Below are 19,685 nucleotides of genomic sequence, written 5' to 3'. Positions count from 1 at the left end.
ATCATTTGCTTTTTACCTCCTGTTCTGGAGCATTTTATTTCTTGTTTTGAGAGGGTTTGTTTCTTTTTTAATTAGTTGAGAAACTTGTTCAGGAAATCTGCTAGTAAGATGGGTCTATAATCAGAGTAATAAAAACAGCACTGTCTTCTGTCAAGTCCATTTTCATGGGGGTAGAAAGAAGCCTGTTCTCCATGGCAACGGGTTTTTATAGAGTATTCTGTCTTGAGGTAGGAAATGTAGCATAGTTGGTAGAGTGCTTGCCTAACATTCATGGATCCCTGTGTTCCCCAGCACCAATAAACTAGGTATGGTGTGTATGTAGTCCCGAGGCCGGAGACTTGGGATTGGGAGGTTTAGAAGGATATCTTCTGCTCGAAGAACAGCCTAGGCTGCATGAGACCCCATATTAAAACACCACCAACAAAAAAGCACACTGTACCTCTCTTGTAGATAACAGTTTGAAAAGAGATGAAGTACTACATTACTAAAACAACAAAAAACAGCTAAAGAGATTGTTCAGCATTTATGAGCACTGGCTGCTCTTCAAGAGGACCAGGGTTCAATTTTCCAACACACTTGCACAGACAGGCATGTAGGCAAAACATACATGCATGAATGAATGAGTTTCTAAAAAATAGTACCTAAGACTTTAAAATTTTTGGGTCAGTGAGATAGCTCCGTGGATAAGGACACTTGCCACCAAACCTGATGACCAAAATCCATGTAGTGGAAGGAGAGAATCAACTCCCAAGATTTGTCTTTTGCTTCCACACGTGTCGTGGTGAGCTCCCATGTGCACACACTTAATTTTAAAAAAAAAATGGATGTAATAAAAACAGTAATTTAAACACTCCTTTCTTGCTACTCTTCCTGCAAGGAGAATATAGGGATTCAATTTTTGATGCTTTAAAGTAGGCAGTATATGAGTTGTTTGGGTAGCACTCTTGACGAAAAGGACCTGGAGTCTGATTCTTGAGTCTGATCCGATTCTCTTGTTGTAGGTTATACCACTCCAACTGCCCCCCAGGCCTACAGCCAGCCTGTCCAAGGATATGGCACTGGTGCTTATGACACCACCACTGCTACAGTCACCACAACCCAGGCCTCCTATGCAGCTCAGTCTGCATATGGCACCCAGCCTGCCTACCCAGCCTATGGCCAGCAGCCAGCAGCCACTGCACCTACAAGGTAAGGCAATAGTTACGTATTCCTCTGATATGTCAGCTTTGGGTATGAAGGAAAGAGTAACTCTGTATACTTAGACTGTCCATGACTTAGTTCCCTCTGGTGGCTCTTCACATACCCTGGGTATTGACTGTTCTCACAGTCTTTACAGCAGTCAGGGTGCTGGAGCACAGCAGACAGGTATTCTGGTAAAGAAATGGTACTGTCTGGGGACCAAAAATGAGGACTGTCAGTTGCCTGGTTTCAGAACTTACTTTAGGGGAAGGAGGAGACTATTTTACTTTTCTAAACACAAGAAAAATGAGTATGTTTTCCCACATTGTTTAACTACCAATAGAATTATACTTTTGATACTTATCTTTGGTTTATTTACCCTGTAAATTGATAACTCCTTTTCCTTTAGGAAATAATGCAGTAGTTGATAGGATGGGTGGGTTACACGTGCATCAGAAGTAATATATGATCCAGTTATCAGTAAAGGATATTTCTATGTCTAGAAAGAATTATTGCCTCCGTTGAAGCATAATTTCTTCCATATGGTGTAGTGATTTGGACCGAAAGTCATAGACAAATAAATTCATGGGTACCCAGCTATGTGGTAAATATTAAGAGTCCAATGAAGTTCATACTCCATAGCTGGTTGGTAGATAAGTGGTGTATATTATTACTTAACAGAAGATTTCAGGTCTTTGCTTTAGACAATGCACTTAGGTGGCTTCTGCATACAGTCTTGAAGGAACACTGAATTCTGATTTGAATGAAGACTTTTTAGGGAATAAACAAGAGATCAACTTGTAACCTAGACTTTTTATCTGCTGTAGAGGTAAGACATTAGCTCTGGCAAACACTCGTGAAATTACTTCTAAAATGCACAGTGAGTAATCAGAGCCACTCGTAGTTGATATCCAATAATAGACAGCCTGTACAGTAGTTATATATTTAACCAGCTGGTCCCTAGAAGGTCCCATTACAATTGACTTAGGTATTACAGAATTTTATCAGATATGCAACGTCCCATGTGATGCTCTCATGCAGTGGTTTATATATCCAAGCCACATGGAATATACTACTTGTGTATTAGTTGGGTTTTGATAGATCATCGTTTTGTGTCCCACCCCCAAGCTAAGTTTTCTGAGCTGGCTACCTTTAAGAATAGCTAGCTGTCTCTTGATCAACAGTCGTTATCCCTTTCTTACTGGAAAGAGGAACCTTATAACTTTACAACCCATTTCTTCTCAGTGAAGAAACCAGTACTTTTGCATCTTCCCTGGTCCACCTGCTGATTTGCGCTCTGCTTGAGATAGCTACTGCCTCGGTGTAAACTACTGGGGCCTTGAGGAATTGGGGGTCCTGGGTTAGTTAATCTGAGCATGGGATGGGAGGTGCATCCCTGTCTTGTAGAGACTGCTGTGGAAGGTTAAGTGAGTTTACAGCAGCCCAAGTTAGAAAGTGTCTTTTCTGATCTGTTTCTAGTAAATAAGTGGCTCAAACCCACAGATACTCAAAATGTATGATGCTGTGACCTTACAAATTAAACTTCAGTTTACGTTGTTCAAATTTCTTATCTTCAGAAGTTCACTTTAAAAAAGAAAAGTGTTTTCTTCTTTCCTCCCTCCATTACTTAATATAACATGATGAAAGTCCCTAAGTAACTACTAATACTACAAATGGAATGAAGTCCAGCCGGGTGTAGTGGTGCACACCTTTAATCCCAGCACTTGGGAGCAGAGGCAGATGGATCTCTTGAGTTCCAGGACAACCTGGTCTACACAGAGAAACCTGTATTGAAAAACAAATAGCCCCACCCCCACCCCCAAAAGGTACAAAACAAATGAAGTACACTGTTCACTTCCCTTAGTGTTCTCTTCCAGCAAATACTGATGGACTGATAGTGGGTTTATTTTCCTTTTTCAAGCTTGGTCTTTATGTTTCCTATTGCTCACAGAACTGTAGGGTTCTTAACCTGGGGCTTGGGGTCATTGAAACTTAAGTCTGACTATTTTATTTCTCCTTTTAGACCACAGGATGGTAACAAGCCCGCTGAGACTAGTCAACCTCAATCTAGCACAGGGGGTTATAACCAGCCCAGCCTAGGATATGGACAGAGTAACTACAGTTATCCCCAGGTACCTGGGAGCTACCCCATGCAGCCAGTCACTGCACCTCCATCCTATCCTCCTACCAGGTCAGTCTCTCCTTTATGGCAAAGTAAATAACATAACAAGACAGGTATTTCTTTTCAGGTTGTTAACCACCTAGCATTGGCTTCCTTAGGTAAGATTTGTTTTCTGACTCTCTCATAATTCTTGACTGCATAATAGTTAATATTCATACCTCAGTTTTGGGTTCCTGTAGTGGTGTCTGGGATCTATCTTAATAACTATTCTCTAAATGCTGACCAAAAACTTATTTTTGCTCTTGCAATTTACTTAGAAGTGTGAGAAACAGAAATGTTTGAAACAATCTTCATAGAACCATAGAAACTGTCTTCTCAAATACAGTCACCATGGGTAAAGTAGGGACAAGCTTTCCCTCCCCACTACCCATTGCAGTGCTGGGGAGAGAATCCAGGGTCTTGTTCATTGCTGGGCAGGTGTTCTACCTTTGAACTACTCCAGCTCAAACTGTTATCCTTCATATTCTGTTTTAAATTAACCACCGTAGCTACACTGTCCAATTTTGGTTTCTTTAAAATAAGGAAAACTTGAAGTTTTCTGACCTATGTCTCATTTGAAGTAAGCGTCAGATGAATTGGCAGAATTGAGTCTTTAAAAGTTAATTTGCTAAAATAGTTCCTGATCGTCTATTTCATAGGTTAACCCATTGAATACAACAAGGACCAGAAGTGGGCAGGTTTTTTTTGTTATTAAAATTTATTTATTTATTATGTATACGGTGTTCTGCCCTAAGAGGACACCAGATTTCGTTACATACAGATGGTGTAAGCCACCGTGTGGTTTGCTGGGAATTGAACTCAGGACCTCTGGAAGAGCAACCAGTTCTCTGAATCTCTGAGCCATCTCTCCAGTCAGTCCAATGGGCAGGGTTTATAACTCTTCTTGGAAAGGAGGCCCATACCTGTCAATGTTAAAAACAGTTGCACGTAGACGTGCATTTTAATGGCTGTGGAAAGGTGTAACAAATGCACGTATTTATGCTTCATTGAGCATTGGAGGGTTTTTTTCTTTCTAGACAGCATTTCTCTCTGTTGCCTTGGCTTTTCAGGAATTTGCTCAGGAATTCAGGCTGGCCTCAAACTCAGATCTGCCTGTCTCTCGAGTGCTAGAATTAAAGGCGTATCATCACTAAGTCTGGCTTTGGAGAGTCTTTTAAGGGTTTGGTTTGGGGTTAGGTTGTGTGTGTGTGTTTTGGTTGGTTGGTTTTGGGTTTTTGTGAGTAGCTCTACCTATCTTGGAATTCGCTCTGTACATCAGGCTGGCCTTGTTCAGAAATCCTCCTGCCTCTGCCTCCTAAGTTCTGGAACAGGTTTGTGCCCCTACTGCCCAGCTAAGTTTTGTTTTAATAGTATGTAGAGATACATAGATTACTTGCTGGGTAGTTTCACAGAGATTTTGATACAACATCTTTGATACAACAACCTAAGGTTTATTCCTAGACTTCTAAGGATGTTTAAAAGATTGAAACCATAACAAAGCAATTTTGAGTCTGAAGGAAAAACTGGCATTTTAGGAGTGGCATACACACATGTTCACACTGTACCATAAAACCGTGACTCAGAACATTATAGTCACCACTCAGCTTATTAGATGACTGGAGTAGAAAACTCTTGCCTAGTGTATGAGGCTCTAGTTTGGAGCCTTGGTGCTACAAAAAGAAAGGAAGGCGTTCTTGGAACCGAATACCTCACTTGAGTCTTTGTCCTTACTTTCAGTGTCATTTTTCACTGCATTAGTTGTTTCTAAGGGCACATATACAACATATTCTGCCCACCTGAACTCCTGGATTTGCCTTAAATGTAGTTCAAAATAAATATTGTTTTAAATGGGAGCTCTAATCTGCAGCTCAGAACATACATGAGTTGTTTTAATTTTCTCTCTTCCATTTAAAGCTTTGTTTTTATAAATACAAAAAATGTTGCCTTGGCCAGATACAGTGAAGCATACTAGCACTCGTGAAGTTAAGGCAGAAACGTTGTGTGTAGGTGGAAGAATAGCCTGGGCTACGCATATCGTGAGACTCATGACAATGAAAACAGTAACTATTAGGATACCCATAAATGTCTTGTATTTGGAGTCTTGGGGAAAATAACGTGCCTTTTTTTTTTTTTTCCTTTCTTAAAACTTTTTTTTTCTTTCTTTCAGCTACTCCTCTTCACAGCCAACTAGTTACGATCAGAGCAGTTACTCTCAGCAGAACACCTATGGGCAACCGAGCAGCTATGGACAGCAGAGTAGCTATGGTCAACAAAGCAGCTATGGGCAGCAGCCTCCCACTAGTTACCCCCCTCAGACTGGATCTTACAGCCAGGCTCCAAGTCAATATAGCCAACAGAGCAGCAGCTACGGGCAGCAGAGTGAGTTGCTAAGAGAGAAAAATAAATATGAGTGTTTGTGCTTGGAGTTTCTGAAAATGGGGGCTGTTTGTTACCACTGTTTGCTTCTGGGGTCAAGGGTATGAGTATGAGGCATAACATCCTGGAGAATAGTCTGGGTGCCCCAGTAGGATTCAGTCAGCAGGGTGGGCTGTCTCAGTGAGTAAGGCTGGCATTCTTTAGGACCTGCCCCGAATCATTAAGAGTGGAAAGGTAGCTGTAGAGGGCTACTGGGGTTTGTGATAGCCAAGTAAAATCTGTGTATTTTGATTTTTGTGTGAATCTCTAAAGCAGAGGAACAGAATCCTTACTGTAGTTCGGAGGAATTTTTAAAACTTTAGGATATGAGTGGGGTGGAACTGATTTTCTTTTTGTTTTGTTTTGTTTTCTGCTGGGGTTTAAGCCCAGGGTCTTAAAAACAAGTTCTACCATGTAGTCCCTGTACTTATACTTATATTTGGAGAAGTAACTAAAACCTAAAAGTATCTTTATTAACTATTTGATTTCTGCCTCACTTGTTGCTTTTTTTGGCTTTGTTTTATTTTAGGGGACAGGAATTTTCTGGGTAGCCCTGGCTATCCCTTTTGTTTCATCTCTGCTTTTTTGACTGGAATGACTAAGGGTCCTTGCTATATAACTCAGAGTCCTAGAAAACCCGGCTCTACTTTTGTTTCTAGAGGGTAGTGCAAAGAAACTGCTTTTGGAGACCCAAACCTGTGAATGTGTTTTTTTTCCAAGATACCTTTTACCCTTTGGAAGTAGTTTATTATAGCCTGGCTGTACAAGAATGTGTTGGCCTTGTCGAGTAAATAGTTCTTTAAGGGAGCCTTCTGGTAGAAGTACTTCCAGTGTAGTACATATACAGTTGCTTACAATTGAGGGGATCATGATTCCAAGAGAAAGGATGTCAAGCAGTGGTATAAATGTCCGTGACTTACAGATGTGACTCTTTTCCTCAGGTTCATTCCGACAGGACCACCCCAGTAGCATGGGTGTTTATGGGCAGGAGTCTGGAGGATTTTCCGGACCAGGAGAGAACCGGAGCATGAGTGGCCCTGATAACCGGGGCAGGGGAAGAGGGGGATTTGATCGTGGAGGCATGAGCAGAGGTGGGCGGGGAGGAGGACGCGGTGGAATGGGGTAAGAGCAAACCTTTTCTCCTTTTACCTAATTTTGCTTCATCCATAGGATTTTCAATGGGAAGAAGGGACTGAAAGACATAAGAAATTTATTCCACATTTCCATGGACAATCTGTTGAGGTCAAGCTATCTTCTAAAACATGGAAATGTCATTTAAGTGGCAGTTTGCTTTTTTTTTTCCCTGCCAGTAACCTTTGTTGGGTTGGGGTGAACAAATAATGGCTTTGAAACTAGAGCTTTCAGTCCCCTTCATGGTGTTGAGAGGTGAGAACCTCTTTGGGTAATAGATTTGGGATGGAACACACACACCATCTAACAACCTAGGTTTTAACTAGTGAACTTTGAACGGTTGTCTTAAAATATTTGGTGTATGTACTGCAGAAAAAGGATGCAGCTGTTTTCCAGTGTTTGTACCCAGAATTGTTGAACATGATGAAGACTGGCCCGTAACTCTTAAACCATGGCCTGAGTTGGAGCACAGAACAATCTAATAACTTTTTTTACAGAGTAATGTGTATGAGTGTAGCATCGCTCCCTATTGGAGATTTTAAAAGTCTAAATTGGTTTGACCATTGTGATTGATGCCACCATCTGGTTTAGAAAACTGTTTAGATCAGTAACGTGACCCTGCTGCCTCTGCCTTCCCTTCCCTCCCTCCTTCCATCCCTCGTTCCTTTCTGGTGTCTATACTTTGATGAAGGTGAGATATGATGTTAGTGGTTAACATAATCCAGATTTAGTTATGTGTGTGTTCTGTCCCTATATAAACTAGTAAAAAAAGTTATGCAGAATGTTGTAGTGAGTATAAATTTGATTGGGGTAACTTCAAAAAAAGCTAGCAATTCTTTTTTATAGAAACAAACTTCAAAACAATGAATTTAACCTATTCACATACTAGCAAATTTCTATACTGCTGAAAGATAGTTAATGTTTCGTTTAATTCTGCATAACTTTCATTAAAGTCTTAAGTGAAATCTTTATTGGAAAAAGCTATTTCATAACATGCAAATTTTTATGAATAATTTGACAAAGTAAAAATTGGTCTTCTGATTTGGATATCATTCCATTATAAAGGTTTCACGTCTTTATGGATGTTTTAAAATAGACATAGACACTTGAAATTACTATCATCACGTCTCAAATCACCTAGAATTCTTAGTATTTTTCAATTGCAAAAGCAATTTGAAGTTTATTCATCTTAATACTCCAGAAGTAATGATTCTACTGACTCTGTTAGACTACTATTAGAGGGGCCCATCTTTCTGGATGAGAAGTCTCTCCTGGAGCCATAGAAGAGACCATGGCCTACCCCATAGGTTTTTAACAGACTGTGAAGCAGTCTGTTGGATCCTGTGAGGACAGGACACGGGGCAGTTCCCTTTCCCTTTTTTTATTGTGGTGTGGTGATGGTTTTCAGTGTCTGCTCCAGGTAAGGCGCTCAATGTTGTTAACATGCCCTTTTTCATTGCCTCAGTATTTTGATATTTTCATTGGCTGTTAAACGTGGAAACTTTTTAACATGCTTTGTCGCATTTATATGCTACAGGTTACAAAGTGAGAGCCTTGTATACACTTCAATACTTAAAAAGTACCCGTACTCAGTACTCAGCCGGCAGCATAATGAAAAGTGGGACTAGACACGGTGTCCATATGGAGAGGAAAAATATACATAGAATATTTTAAACAAAATGTATTCATTGTATAAATGGAATCCTTCTGTAACTTTGGTAACTGCATACTTGTTGTTTGGTAATGAACCAGAGGAAGTATAATACTCTTAGAATTGTGTAACATTAAAGTGTAAACTTTGTGTTTGAAGAGAGAGAACATTTTATGGTGTGTACTTTTAAAAGAGAAGCAAAGCTGCATGCAACAGCTTGAAATTAATTGTATATTTAGGTATTAAAGGTGCAATACTGGTTAAGAAAACGTCAGGTCTTCCCACTGGGGAGCTACCTTTTTTAATTTTAGAAAATGCTGCCTTCTCTCCCCAAAAAACCCAACAACTCATCTTCCCTCTCCTCTCTGTATTATAGTGTATATATTGCCATAGTCTTCTTAACTGGTATGTCTATAAAGTTGCACCCCCAGTCCGCTGAGCCTTGGTATTTGTTGTAAATTCTCCTTTCACAATAACTGTTGAATCCATTAGGGCCCTGGACTGTATGGCTTTATGCTGAAGATTGGCTGGATGCGTCCTCTGATGTGTGTTGTAGACATTTAATGTGGTTGTCTCCTGCTCTATTATACTGTTACTTGTTAGGAAGCCTAGGGCCTCATTTGGCTCTCCCTTGGGAGAGGTTGAGGGTGCACCTTTATGAACGTGGAAAGGTTCATCACAGCAATTGTCTCCGCCTTCACAGTTCTATACCAAGCTCCCTGGTGTTTCAGCTGATGGGGTGGGTGTTTGGGTCCAGGGTTTTTTTTTTCCTTCCTTAATTTGCCAAGTATTGCACTATTAATACCAGCCCCTGACATGAAAGAAATCAGCCACACTGGTGTGTCCAATCAAACAAGCAAGGTTGTATATTAAGGAAATTTGAGCGAGCTGCCCTGAAGAAAGGCATAGTGACAAGATGAGAGAGATGCATTGTTTGGAGATGTGTTTAGCCAGTGCCCTTCTTCCCCACGAGCCCCCGCAAGGCTCAGAGCGGTACTGGCTTTTAAAGGGAAAGGCCTTCATTTCTTCGTTTATCCCCCCAGCAGCGCTGGAGAGCGAGGTGGCTTCAATAAGCCTGGTGGTAAGTTTTTGAGTATTACCATGGATAGTGTTTAAAAAAAAAAATAAAGTCAGTTTTTAGAAAACTATAATTTTTACTAGTTTCATAAGTGGTTTAAAAATGATCTATACAAAAGAGACTAATGGGTACTGCCGGCATTGTCTTAGGGGTTATAAGGTTAACCTATGGTTACAAAACAAAGGATAACTTGAAGTATTGAGCAACTGCTTCTATAATATGGGGGAGAGTACAGCTTTAATTTGGTTTATGTGGAGGAAAGGTTTTGGCTTTAATTTAACACTAATTTGGCACATAAAGCATTAAGAGTGTATTTGGTTAATGGTTTAGAAACAAACGAGCAAAGGAAAAAGAAACCCTAGCAAACTTCACAAACGCTAAAGGGGCACTGCTCCATTTTAGCAGTGCGGGTCATTTTGAATTAATGAGTCCCCCATCAAATGGTGGTGTAGTAGATAGCTGTGTGTGTTTGTAAGATTTGTAGCTTGCAAGGCTTGCACTAATAATATCTTATATGATCTTTTCCTGGTTGGCAGGACCCATGGATGAAGGACCAGATCTTGATCTAGGTAACTTTGAATTCTTGAACTTTGTGCTGTTTTGAGTAAATGCCATAGAAATAAGAGTTCAGCAACCTTGCCCAAAAAAAAAAAAGGAGAGAGAGAGAATTCAGTAGCCTTGTAGACTGATGCCATTCTTGGCAAAGACAGACAACTTGGGGCTTCCTTTTACAATTGTTTTCAAGTAACCAAAAATTTCCATCTTACTATCAGTATAATTGGTAGTTCTCTTGCTTTTGTTAAGAATATTGTTTGATAATAATGTTCAACTTATTGCTTAAGAAGTCCCTATTCTTAGCTCCTGATAGGGTGAGTTTGAAAAAAAGAGAATTAGCAGTTTGAGGTCAGCTTATCTCTCCCCACTATTAATACAGGACAGTAATTCTACTTTATCTTATTTTCTCTGGAAGGCCTTCCTATAGATCCTGATGAAGATTCTGACAACAGTGCAATTTATGTGCAAGGTTTAAATGACAATGTGACCCTGGATGATCTGGCAGACTTCTTTAAGCAATGTGGGGTTGTCAAGGTAAATGGCTAGTGATCAAGTGATCCAGCAGAAATTGAGCCAGCAAGACATGTTTGAAATAGCAAAACCATGCCAAGAATTGTTGATGAAGTTCCCTGACTCTTTTGTCGATAGATAGGTACCTTGTAGTTTACTCCTTAAAACACTGTGTGGTGTAAGACCCTGTGTTAAGGCCTGAGAGCTATAGCCCAGTGATGGAACACTTGCCTGATGTACATAATATAATGCACAAGGCCCTTAAGGCTACAAAAATAAATAGCTTCTCCTGTTAGCTTGGTTTCTGTTGGAGGGGGAATGTTGTTACTGTTGTTGTCTTCTCCCCCCCCCCCCCCCAACAAGTTCTCTCTTATTACAGGATAGCCTGATCTTTCTGCCTCCACCTTCCAAGTGCCAGATTTACAGTCTGGTACTACTGCACCAACTTTAGCCAGTTTTTATAGATGGAAAATGCTAAGCAACTGTTGGTTCTTTTACTAAATCTGATGTTTTGTTGTTTGTTTTTTAATTTAAAAATAAACTTGTCATTTTCTGTTAAGGAAAAAAAATAAACATAGGTTTTTCTTAATATTCCCTGAATAGTTAATTCTTGGAGACATGGTTTCAAATTATTAATTGTTCAAATGCTTATAGAAACACTAGGAATAAATTGTGTGATACCTAGAGGCATTTAAATGCTTACAGGTTTATTTTTCAATAAGAATTGAAGGTTTGCTAGGATGTCTGAGTTGAAGGCAAGTCTGTAGTGCTCAGAAAAACCCAGTCGCAGAGGGAATTTAACAACAACAAAAACAATTAGAATTTTATGAACAGGGTGCCACATACTTCTCCCTACCTAGTACTGGGATTAAAGGTGTGTACCACACACCTGATTTAGATATATTCTCTAATTACTTGGCATATAACAATTGAGTTTATCCTTAGACTTAAATTTTATTTTCATCTCTAAAATATGTAGTTTCAATAATGTTTTATTTCACATTCCTATTAAGCAGCCAAATTCTGACAATATAATACACTAGTAAATTAGGGCAAGTGTGGTGATCCCTCTTGGGGTGTGTGTTCCCGTCCTCACCCTCATACACACACAACAGGGTCTCTGTGTAACAGCCCTGGCAATCCTGGAACTTACTCTGAAGAGTAGGCAGGCTGGCCTCAAACTCACAGAGATTAGTCTGCTTCTGCCTCCTGAGTGCTGGGATTAAATGTGTGAGCCAGCGCTGCCTAGCTATGGTGACATACCTTTAATCCCAGCTCTCTGGAGGCAAAGACAGGTAGATTTCTATGAGTTCAAGACCAGCCTGTTCTGCATAGTGAGACCCTATCTCAAAAATAACAGCAGCAAAAAGATTGACTTATTATTTTATAAGTGTTTTGTCTGTGTGTGCACTGTGTGCATGTCTGGTACTCTCAGAGGAAAGAAGAAAGGTGACATATCCCTGGAACTGGAATTACAGTTATGAGCTACGATGTGGGTGCTGGGAATTGAACCCAACTGTTCTAAAAAAAAGAGCAGCCAGTGCTCTTAACTAATAAACCAACTCTAGCCCTGTATAGATTGAGTGCTAATCCTTGTCTGTTGGAAGTACCTTCTTTCAGCCTTTATCTTTTTCAGGTACTTCTATTCTTTTTGTGACTAGAAGTTCTTTATAGGTTGCTTTGATTTTTGTTGTCGTTTGTTTTTGTTTGGGTTTTTTTTTTTTGTTGTTTTTGTTGTTGTTTTTTTCAAGACAAGGTTTCTGTGTATAATAGTCCTAACTGCCCCGGAACTAAATTTTGTAGATCAGGCTGACCTGGAACTCAACAGATCCACCTGCCTTTGCCTCCTGAGTGCTGGGAATAAAGGCGTGCACCACTAACTCCCTGGCGCCATGGCTTGTTTTTTTGTTTTTGTAAAGATGGATGGCATGAAGCTGGCCATGTAAACTAGGCTGATAATCCTGCCTGTTTCTTCCCCAGAGCTAGGATTAAAAAGCACATTGCTACCACACCTGGCTGGACTAGAAGTTATTGGTTTAAATATTGTTAGCTATCAGATCTGCTCTTTGTTGACTTCTTTTCCTTTTTCCTGTTTACGGGCCCTTGTGACATCTTACTGAAAGGTTTACCCATATGTAACTGTTGGCTGACTGGTGCACTTGGTTGATTTGTCTGACAGTTTTGTTCTGAGTCTCCATAGCCAGGAAAATAGGTTCTTCTGCATTGTCTGTCTTTACAGTTAAGACCCATATGTTTGTGTAAATGTGGGAGTATATATACACGATCCACAGAATATCTCTAGAGGTCAGAGGTCAATTTGAGGGGCCTGTCTCTCCTTCCCCTTTGTGGGATGCAGGGATTGGGACATGTGTCAGTTGTCTGATCCGCCCTCTTTGCACAGTTGCTGTCCAGTCTGCAGTACAGGTTTAACCCCATCTATAACATCTCTGAGTGTTTGTCTCTGAATTGCATGCATGTAGATGCGCCCAAGAAGGCTAAAAGAGGGTATCTTTGGTGAAGCTGGAGCTACCAGCAGTTGCAAAGTCTGGCATCAGTATTGTAAATTGAACACAGGTCCTTTGCAAGAATACCCCGTGTTCTCTATGTTTATGCATACACAGACAATCACCATATGCTATTGTCTTATCCACTCTGGGCAAAAGTGAAAGTCCAAATTCTGTGCTTATATTTTATGTTTGAAATGTTGATTATTAGCCAGGTGTGGTGACATATGCTTCTAACCCCAGCACTCCAGAGGCAGGGGGCAGGCCGATCTCCAAGTTGACGCCAGCCATGGCTTCACAGGTGGGCAGGGGGTCTGTTGATTACTTCTGTTTAGTTTGTTGTATTTAAAAGGGCATCTCAATGTGTATATGGAGATAAAAGGATGACTTGTAAATCAGTGAGTTCTCCACCATGTTAGAGATCAACTCAGGTTGACTTGGCAATATGCACCTTTACCTGCTGAGCAAGCTTGTCAGTCTGTGTGGTTGGTTGGTTTTTCAGGACAAGGTTAGCTGTCCTGAAACTCACTCTGTAGACCAGGCTGGCCTTGAACTCAAACTCACCGAGAACTACCTGCCTCCGCCTCCTGAGTACTGGGATTAAAGGTGTACTCTAGCACCACCCAGCCAACTATTTGGGGCGGGGCTGTATGGAGACAGACTGATAGATACATGCATGTGTACATGTACATAGAGTTCTAGTATTAATTGGGTTAATAATTAACTCTGGTTAAGTCAGTAATTTGCCTTCGGTTTTGTGGGACTGGAGAGATTGCTTAGGAGTCAAGAGCACTGGTTCCTTTTCCAGAGGACGTAGGTTCAGTTCTCAGCACCCACATGACAGCTCACAGTTGTCTGTAACTCCAGTCTCAAGGAGTCCAGCACATAAATAGTATGCTGACATTCACAGGTAGAATGCTCATTCATTTTGGGTTGGGTAGATAGGTGATTTAACAGTTAAAGAGCATTTGCTGTCTTTCCCAAGTCCCAACACTCACAACCCTATGTAACTGCAGTTCCAGGGGATCTGACATCCTCTTCTGGATTCTGTGATTATTTGCATACATGAGATACACGTGCATACATGCAGGCATTCTGGGCTATAAAATCTTTTTAAGATGACGATTTGTTTACATGACTTTTGCTGTATTCTTTCCTGTGTTTTTTAAAAATGGTATTGATTGCCAGGCAGTGGCCTCTTGGGAGACCAGCCTGGTCCCCAGAGCAGCCCCAGGACTGCCAGGGGTAGACAGAGAAACCCTGTCACAAAAACAAAAAATGGTATTGACTGACACATGTATAATTTTAGGATTTATGAAACAGTGTCCCACTCCCTGTTGCCCAGTTTTACCTGGAACCAGTGATGATCCTTCTGTCTCACCCTTCTGAGTGCTGAGATTATAGGCATGAGCAACTATCCCCAGTTTGCATCATGGCTAAGTAATGAAGAGCACTTGCTGCCTTAACATGTTCAGTTTCCAGCATGCACATGGTGAGCCACAACCATGACTTAAGTTCCAGGGGGTCTGACATCCTGTGCTGGCCTCTGAAGGCTCACACATATAATTTTTTTTAAGTCTTAATACTGTCAAAGATGGCTCAATGAGATAAAAATGTTTGGTCAGCCAGTGACAGCCCACGCCTTTAATCCCACCAGGGCTACACAGAAAAACCCTGTCTAGAAAAATATTCACCACCCCCCCAAAAAAAAGACAGAAATGCTTGTCGCCAATTTATGTGTGTGAATGTGTGGCTTGTTTTGTTTTGTTTTGGTATAGGGTTAATCTGTGTAGTCCTGGCTGTCCAGGAACTCAGTCTGTAGACCAGGCTGGCCTTGAATTTACAGAGATCCGATCACCTATCTTTGTCTCCCCAGTGCTAGGATTAAAGGAGTACACTGTCACCGCCCTGTAACTATGAACTTCTTTAAGGCTCAGGTGTTATAGTCACATCCTAATTATTGTTTTATCTGTAGATGAACAAGAGAACTGGGCAACCCATGATCCACATCTACTTGGATAAGGAGACAGGAAAGCCTAAAGGTGATGCCACAGTGTCCTATGAGGATCCGCCAACTGCCAAGGCTGCTGTGGAATGGTTTGATGGTATGATGTGCTCCTTGTTGCTCTGAATTCTGCTCATTCAGGCATATTTAGGAACTTAGAGCAGTTGTGTGTGTGTGACCTTCCAAGAGAGCATATACTATATTGGAAACCATTAAAATAGAGTCTAGATGCAGAAACCTTTTCTGGACCACAGTATAGGAGGAGGGAGGAATTTGAGAGCTGAAACACTAAGATGGTCTACTACAGAAGTTGCTCATCATGTTCCTCTTCGACTGTTAAAGCACACAGACACTACCCCTGGGTCAGAATATCCCTTTAATGTGTGTTTTATTGCAAAGCTGCCTTGCTTAAGCTCACCTAATTTGTACAGACCCTGGGTTCAGTTTCTAGCGCCATGAGAGAGACATACACAGGAGGGAAAATGTCTTTGCCCCAATGTACAATTTTCAACAGCCAGCACCAAGTTCTGATAATTAGGCTGGGGCAGGGAATCTTCAAGAATGGGTTTCTTAGTGTAGACCAGGCTGGCCTTGAACTCAGATCCTTCTGCCTGAGTTTTATTCCTAGGCTTTTGATGTCTTTTAAATAACATTTTCATTGTGTGGGCAAGCTGGTTTCAAATGTGGCAGTCTCTCTACCATATGCTAGGATTACAAGAGTGTGCCACATACCTTGCTTAAATAAATAACAGCCTTTGTTCTTTCCTTTTTTTTTTTTTTCTGGCTTATCATCTAGTCCAGGCTGGCCAAAACTCCACATGCGGCTATTGATGACTTGTGCTTCCTGATCTTCCAGGCCTACTCTGCTTCCAAATACTGAAATTATAAGCATTAGCTAGCTAGCTACCGTGCTCAGTCTTATACAGAGCTAGGGATTGAACCCAAACCTTTGTACGTGTTAAACAAACCCTACCAACTGTGACATATCTCCAGTCATACCAGGAAAGATTCTAGAGATTTGAGAGGGCAGGTTTTTATGCTTCCGGAGGTAGACAAGTTCAGTAAGGGGGAATTTGTTGTAAAGTGTCTGCTTGAGGAGAGAAGAGTTGAAATGTGAGGATCACTGATGTTCTATTATCTTTTTCCAGGAAAAGATTTTCAAGGAAGCAAACTTAAAGTTTCTCTTGCCCGAAAGAAGCCTCCAATGAACAGCATGCGGGGTGGCATGCCACCTCGTGAGGGCAGAGGGATGCCACCACCACTTCGTGGAGGTATTAATCAGACACTTTTAGCTACTTTTCTGTTAAACAGGGTTGGTTTGGGTTTTTTTTTTTTCCCAGTAATTTTTGCCCCTGAGAAACTTAATAGAGCAATAAATTAAGAAAAGGGTGTGTAAAGTTGATACTAGACCATTGAGCCAACATTGCATGTTTGTACTATTGTTTTAACTGGCTAGAGGGGGTGGAAGTTCCTTCCAGAGAACCTCTGCTTGGATGTCAGTTTAATTATATGAAAATGCCATAGTTGGAGGCTACATGGAATTACACAGAAAGAATAGCATTCATGGCCAGCACTCTGGGCCCCGTGGAAGAATTTCCTGTAGCAAAGTTGGAATGAAGAGGTGATTGACTATTGTTGCAGGTCCTGGTGTCCCAGGAGGTCCTGGAGGGCCCATGGGTCGCATGGGAGGCCGTGGAGGAGACAGAGGAGGCTTCCCCCCACGAGGACCACGGGGCTCCCGAGGGAACCCCTCTGGAGGAGGAAATGTCCAGCACCGAGCCGGAGATTGGCAGTGTCCCAATCCGTATGTACCTCCCCCTGCAGACTGAGAACCTGCTAGTGGCACCCCATTCCCACTCGGGCAGTACTTTTGAGGGTATGGATCTGATTGAGCTGCTGGGGTACATCGCTGCCTGAGACTTTGTGCAGACCTAGTGTTTCGTGCCTGGAATCCCATGATTGTGGATAGAATGGTGTGGCTCTCTCTACTTCCCTCTGTTCTGTTGGTGATTTCTGCTGTGTACAACTTTATGCAGGGGCTGTGGAAACCAGAACTTTGCCTGGAGAACAGAATGCAACCAGTGTAAGGCCCCCAAGCCTGAGGGCTTCCTCCCGCCACCCTTCCCACCTCCGGGTAGGTAGAGGTTTCCTGGAGCCCCTCAGCTTCCTGGTGATTGAGTAGTGTCTGCTCTAGGAGAAGGATTAGCAGATCCACCACTGTGTCCTCAGAGCCTCAGCCTCTACTCTTCTGACTGACTCTCCTGCCACTATTCCTGCCTTAGGTGGTGATCGTGGCCGAGGCGGCCCTGGTGGTATGCGGGGAGGAAGAGGTGGACTTATGGACCGTGGTGGTCCTGGAGGAATGTTCAGAGGTGGCCGAGGTGGAGACAGAGGTGGCTTCCGAGGTGGCCGTGGCATGGACCGAGGTGGCTTTGGTGGAGGAAGACGAGGTGGTCCTGGGGGTCCTCCTGGACCATTGATGGAACAGATGGGAGGAAGAAGAGGCGGACGTGGAGGACCTGGGAAAATGGATAAGTATGTGGTGGGGAGAGCACTGCCCTTGCCAGCCTCTGCTGCAGTGAGTCTCCTGGAGCACCCGGGCTCTCATAGGGCTCTGTCTTTCTTCCTCATTCTAACTAAAGCCTCCCTTTACTTTGCAGAGGCGAGCACCGTCAGGAACGTAGAGACCGGCCCTACTAGAGAGACCTGCAGAGCTGCATTGACGACCAGATTTATTTTTTAAACCAGAAAATGTTTTAAATTTATAATTCCATATTTATAATGTTGGCCACAACATTATGATTATTCCTTGTCTGTACTTTAGTATTTTCACCATTTGTGAAGAAACATTAAAACAAGTTAAATGGTAGTGTGCTGAGTTTTTTTTTTTCCTTTTCAAGATGGTTGTTTTAAGACTTAACAATGGGAATCCCTTGTGAGCATGCTCAGTATCATTGTGGAGAACCAAGAGGGCCTCTAATTGTAACAATGTTCATGGTTGTGATTTTTTTTTTAAATAAAATTCCAAATGTTTATAAACTGTCATCCTTCTCAGCCTCTGTTAATGCAGTCTCCTGTTTAGGTTTTTCCAGCCCTTACTGGATGGGAACAGTTAGGGGTGTTCTTGAAGGGGTGAACCTTTGGAAACCTGTGCCTACAGAGTGAGGTGGAAGGTAGGCTTTACTGCATCATTTGCACCCCTACTTCTGGAAGGCTGAGCCAGCCATCAGGCCTTTAGTCATCCCAACTCCACTTAGCTAAGCCCACAGGATCATTCAGTGTCTTCACTGAGACAATAGACCTAAATCGCCTCTGCAATGCCAACAGGTCAGTCTTAGTTCCTTTGCTGCCCCGGTCCTGACTTTCAGGGCTTTCACACCCAGCTGACCTCCCACCCTGTCTCTTTCAGTTTTTTGAGACAGGGTTTCCCTTTATGGACTAGGCTGGCCTTGAACTCGAGATCTGCCTGCCTCTGCCTCATAAGTGCTGGGATTAAAGGTCTGAGCCACCATGCCAAGTCCCCATCCTGCATCTTTCTTACAAGAGCTGCCTCTGCTTTAGTCTGACCAGAAGTAGGGCTTGGTTCTTTGACAGGAGAGTAACCATTAGTACCCCACAGCAGCTTCCATATTAGTCTATATTCCTGGACATCACAAACTGGGCTCCCTTTTCTCAGAGGCCAGAGCAGCTTACGGTCATCCAAACATTTAAAAACTCCTGCCATGCCTGGGGCAGATGCACCCTCCCCAAAACCTGATCTTGACTAGTGCCTCACCAACACCCTGCTCTTGATCACTACAGTCAAGCACCACACAGTGCCTTCAGACAGCTGTCAGATACCATGTCAAATGTTAACTCCAAACACCTGATTGGAGAGGTTAAAGAACTTAGCATTTAATCAAGTGTGTTGGTGTACACTCTGGCCAGGACTCAGGAGGCTAAAATACAATCATGAATTGAGGTCCCAAATACTGAAGACCGGAGATAGGATAGGGTTCAATGGTGGAACACTTTGACTGGAGATGTGCCTAAACACCCAGGTAGTATAGATTCTGAATCCAGAAGACAGATGGATGCCAGGAGGGAGGAAAGGAAGGACAGCAAATAGAATTTCTGAAATAGTCTTGTGGCCACAGGTCTTGACAAAAGTGGGGTCATGTGGGAAGAGGCTGGGAGTATCCCTCGGTGCAGAGTTCAGGGCAGCAGTTAGCTTCCCTGCCATCCCATTCTGCCTCAGTCCTAAGGGATGTAGGGGTACCTCTCAAGGGGACTGCCTTAAGCCTTTGCTTTGCTTTGTTCTGTTACAGAATACAGGAAGCTGGTCAGGGTCATGTTCACACGGTGAGTGCAATAAAACTGCCGTACTGTTTAGTTGAAGGCCAGCTAGGAAACATCATGGACCCTACTGCAAAACAAATAGGAAAATGGTCATGTGTTCATACCAGGAGCCATTGCCTCAAGATTATTGTCCCTCGAGGCATCCCAGAACACAACCC

The 19,685-nt window shown here is 42.2% G+C and overlaps 1 protein-coding gene across 3 annotated transcripts in view; it reads left to right on the top strand.

The window, feature by feature from the left end:
• Ewsr1 (EWS RNA binding protein 1) overlaps positions 1-18,234 on the top strand; it is a 29,878-nt gene extending 11,644 nt beyond the window's left edge. The window contains exons 5-17 of one of the 3 annotated variants that reach the window (XM_050141386.1): positions 1,002-1,188; positions 3,203-3,370; positions 5,508-5,719; positions 6,697-6,877; positions 9,581-9,618; positions 10,152-10,184; positions 10,586-10,704; positions 15,160-15,289; positions 16,338-16,460; positions 16,831-16,993; positions 17,226-17,323; positions 17,472-17,724; positions 17,850-18,234. In XM_050141386.1, the coding sequence (XP_049997343.1) occupies positions 1,002-1,188; positions 3,203-3,370; positions 5,508-5,719; positions 6,697-6,877; positions 9,581-9,618; positions 10,152-10,184; positions 10,586-10,704; positions 15,160-15,289; positions 16,338-16,460; positions 16,831-16,993; positions 17,226-17,323; positions 17,472-17,724; positions 17,850-17,889 (1,745 nt within the window). In that variant the 3' untranslated portion in view covers positions 17,890-18,234. The remainder of the gene's footprint in view (positions 1-1,001; positions 1,189-3,202; positions 3,371-5,507; positions 5,720-6,696; positions 6,878-9,580; positions 9,619-10,151; positions 10,185-10,585; positions 10,705-15,159; positions 15,290-16,337; positions 16,461-16,830; positions 16,994-17,225; positions 17,324-17,471; positions 17,725-17,849) is intronic. The other 2 variants (XM_050141388.1, XM_050141389.1) reach the window with 2 other exon arrangements.
• The last annotated feature ends 1,451 nt before the right edge of the window (positions 18,235-19,685 follow it).

Source organism: Alexandromys fortis, unplaced genomic scaffold (assembly GCF_014885135.2).
Source record: "Alexandromys fortis isolate MF-2015 unplaced genomic scaffold, M_Fortis_MF-2015_v1.1 scaffold_7, whole genome shotgun sequence".
Lineage (NCBI taxonomy): Eukaryota > Metazoa > Chordata > Mammalia > Rodentia > Cricetidae > Alexandromys > Alexandromys fortis.
The sequence above is the reverse complement of the archived record's forward strand: the minus strand, read 5'-3'. Positions and strand labels throughout refer to the sequence as shown.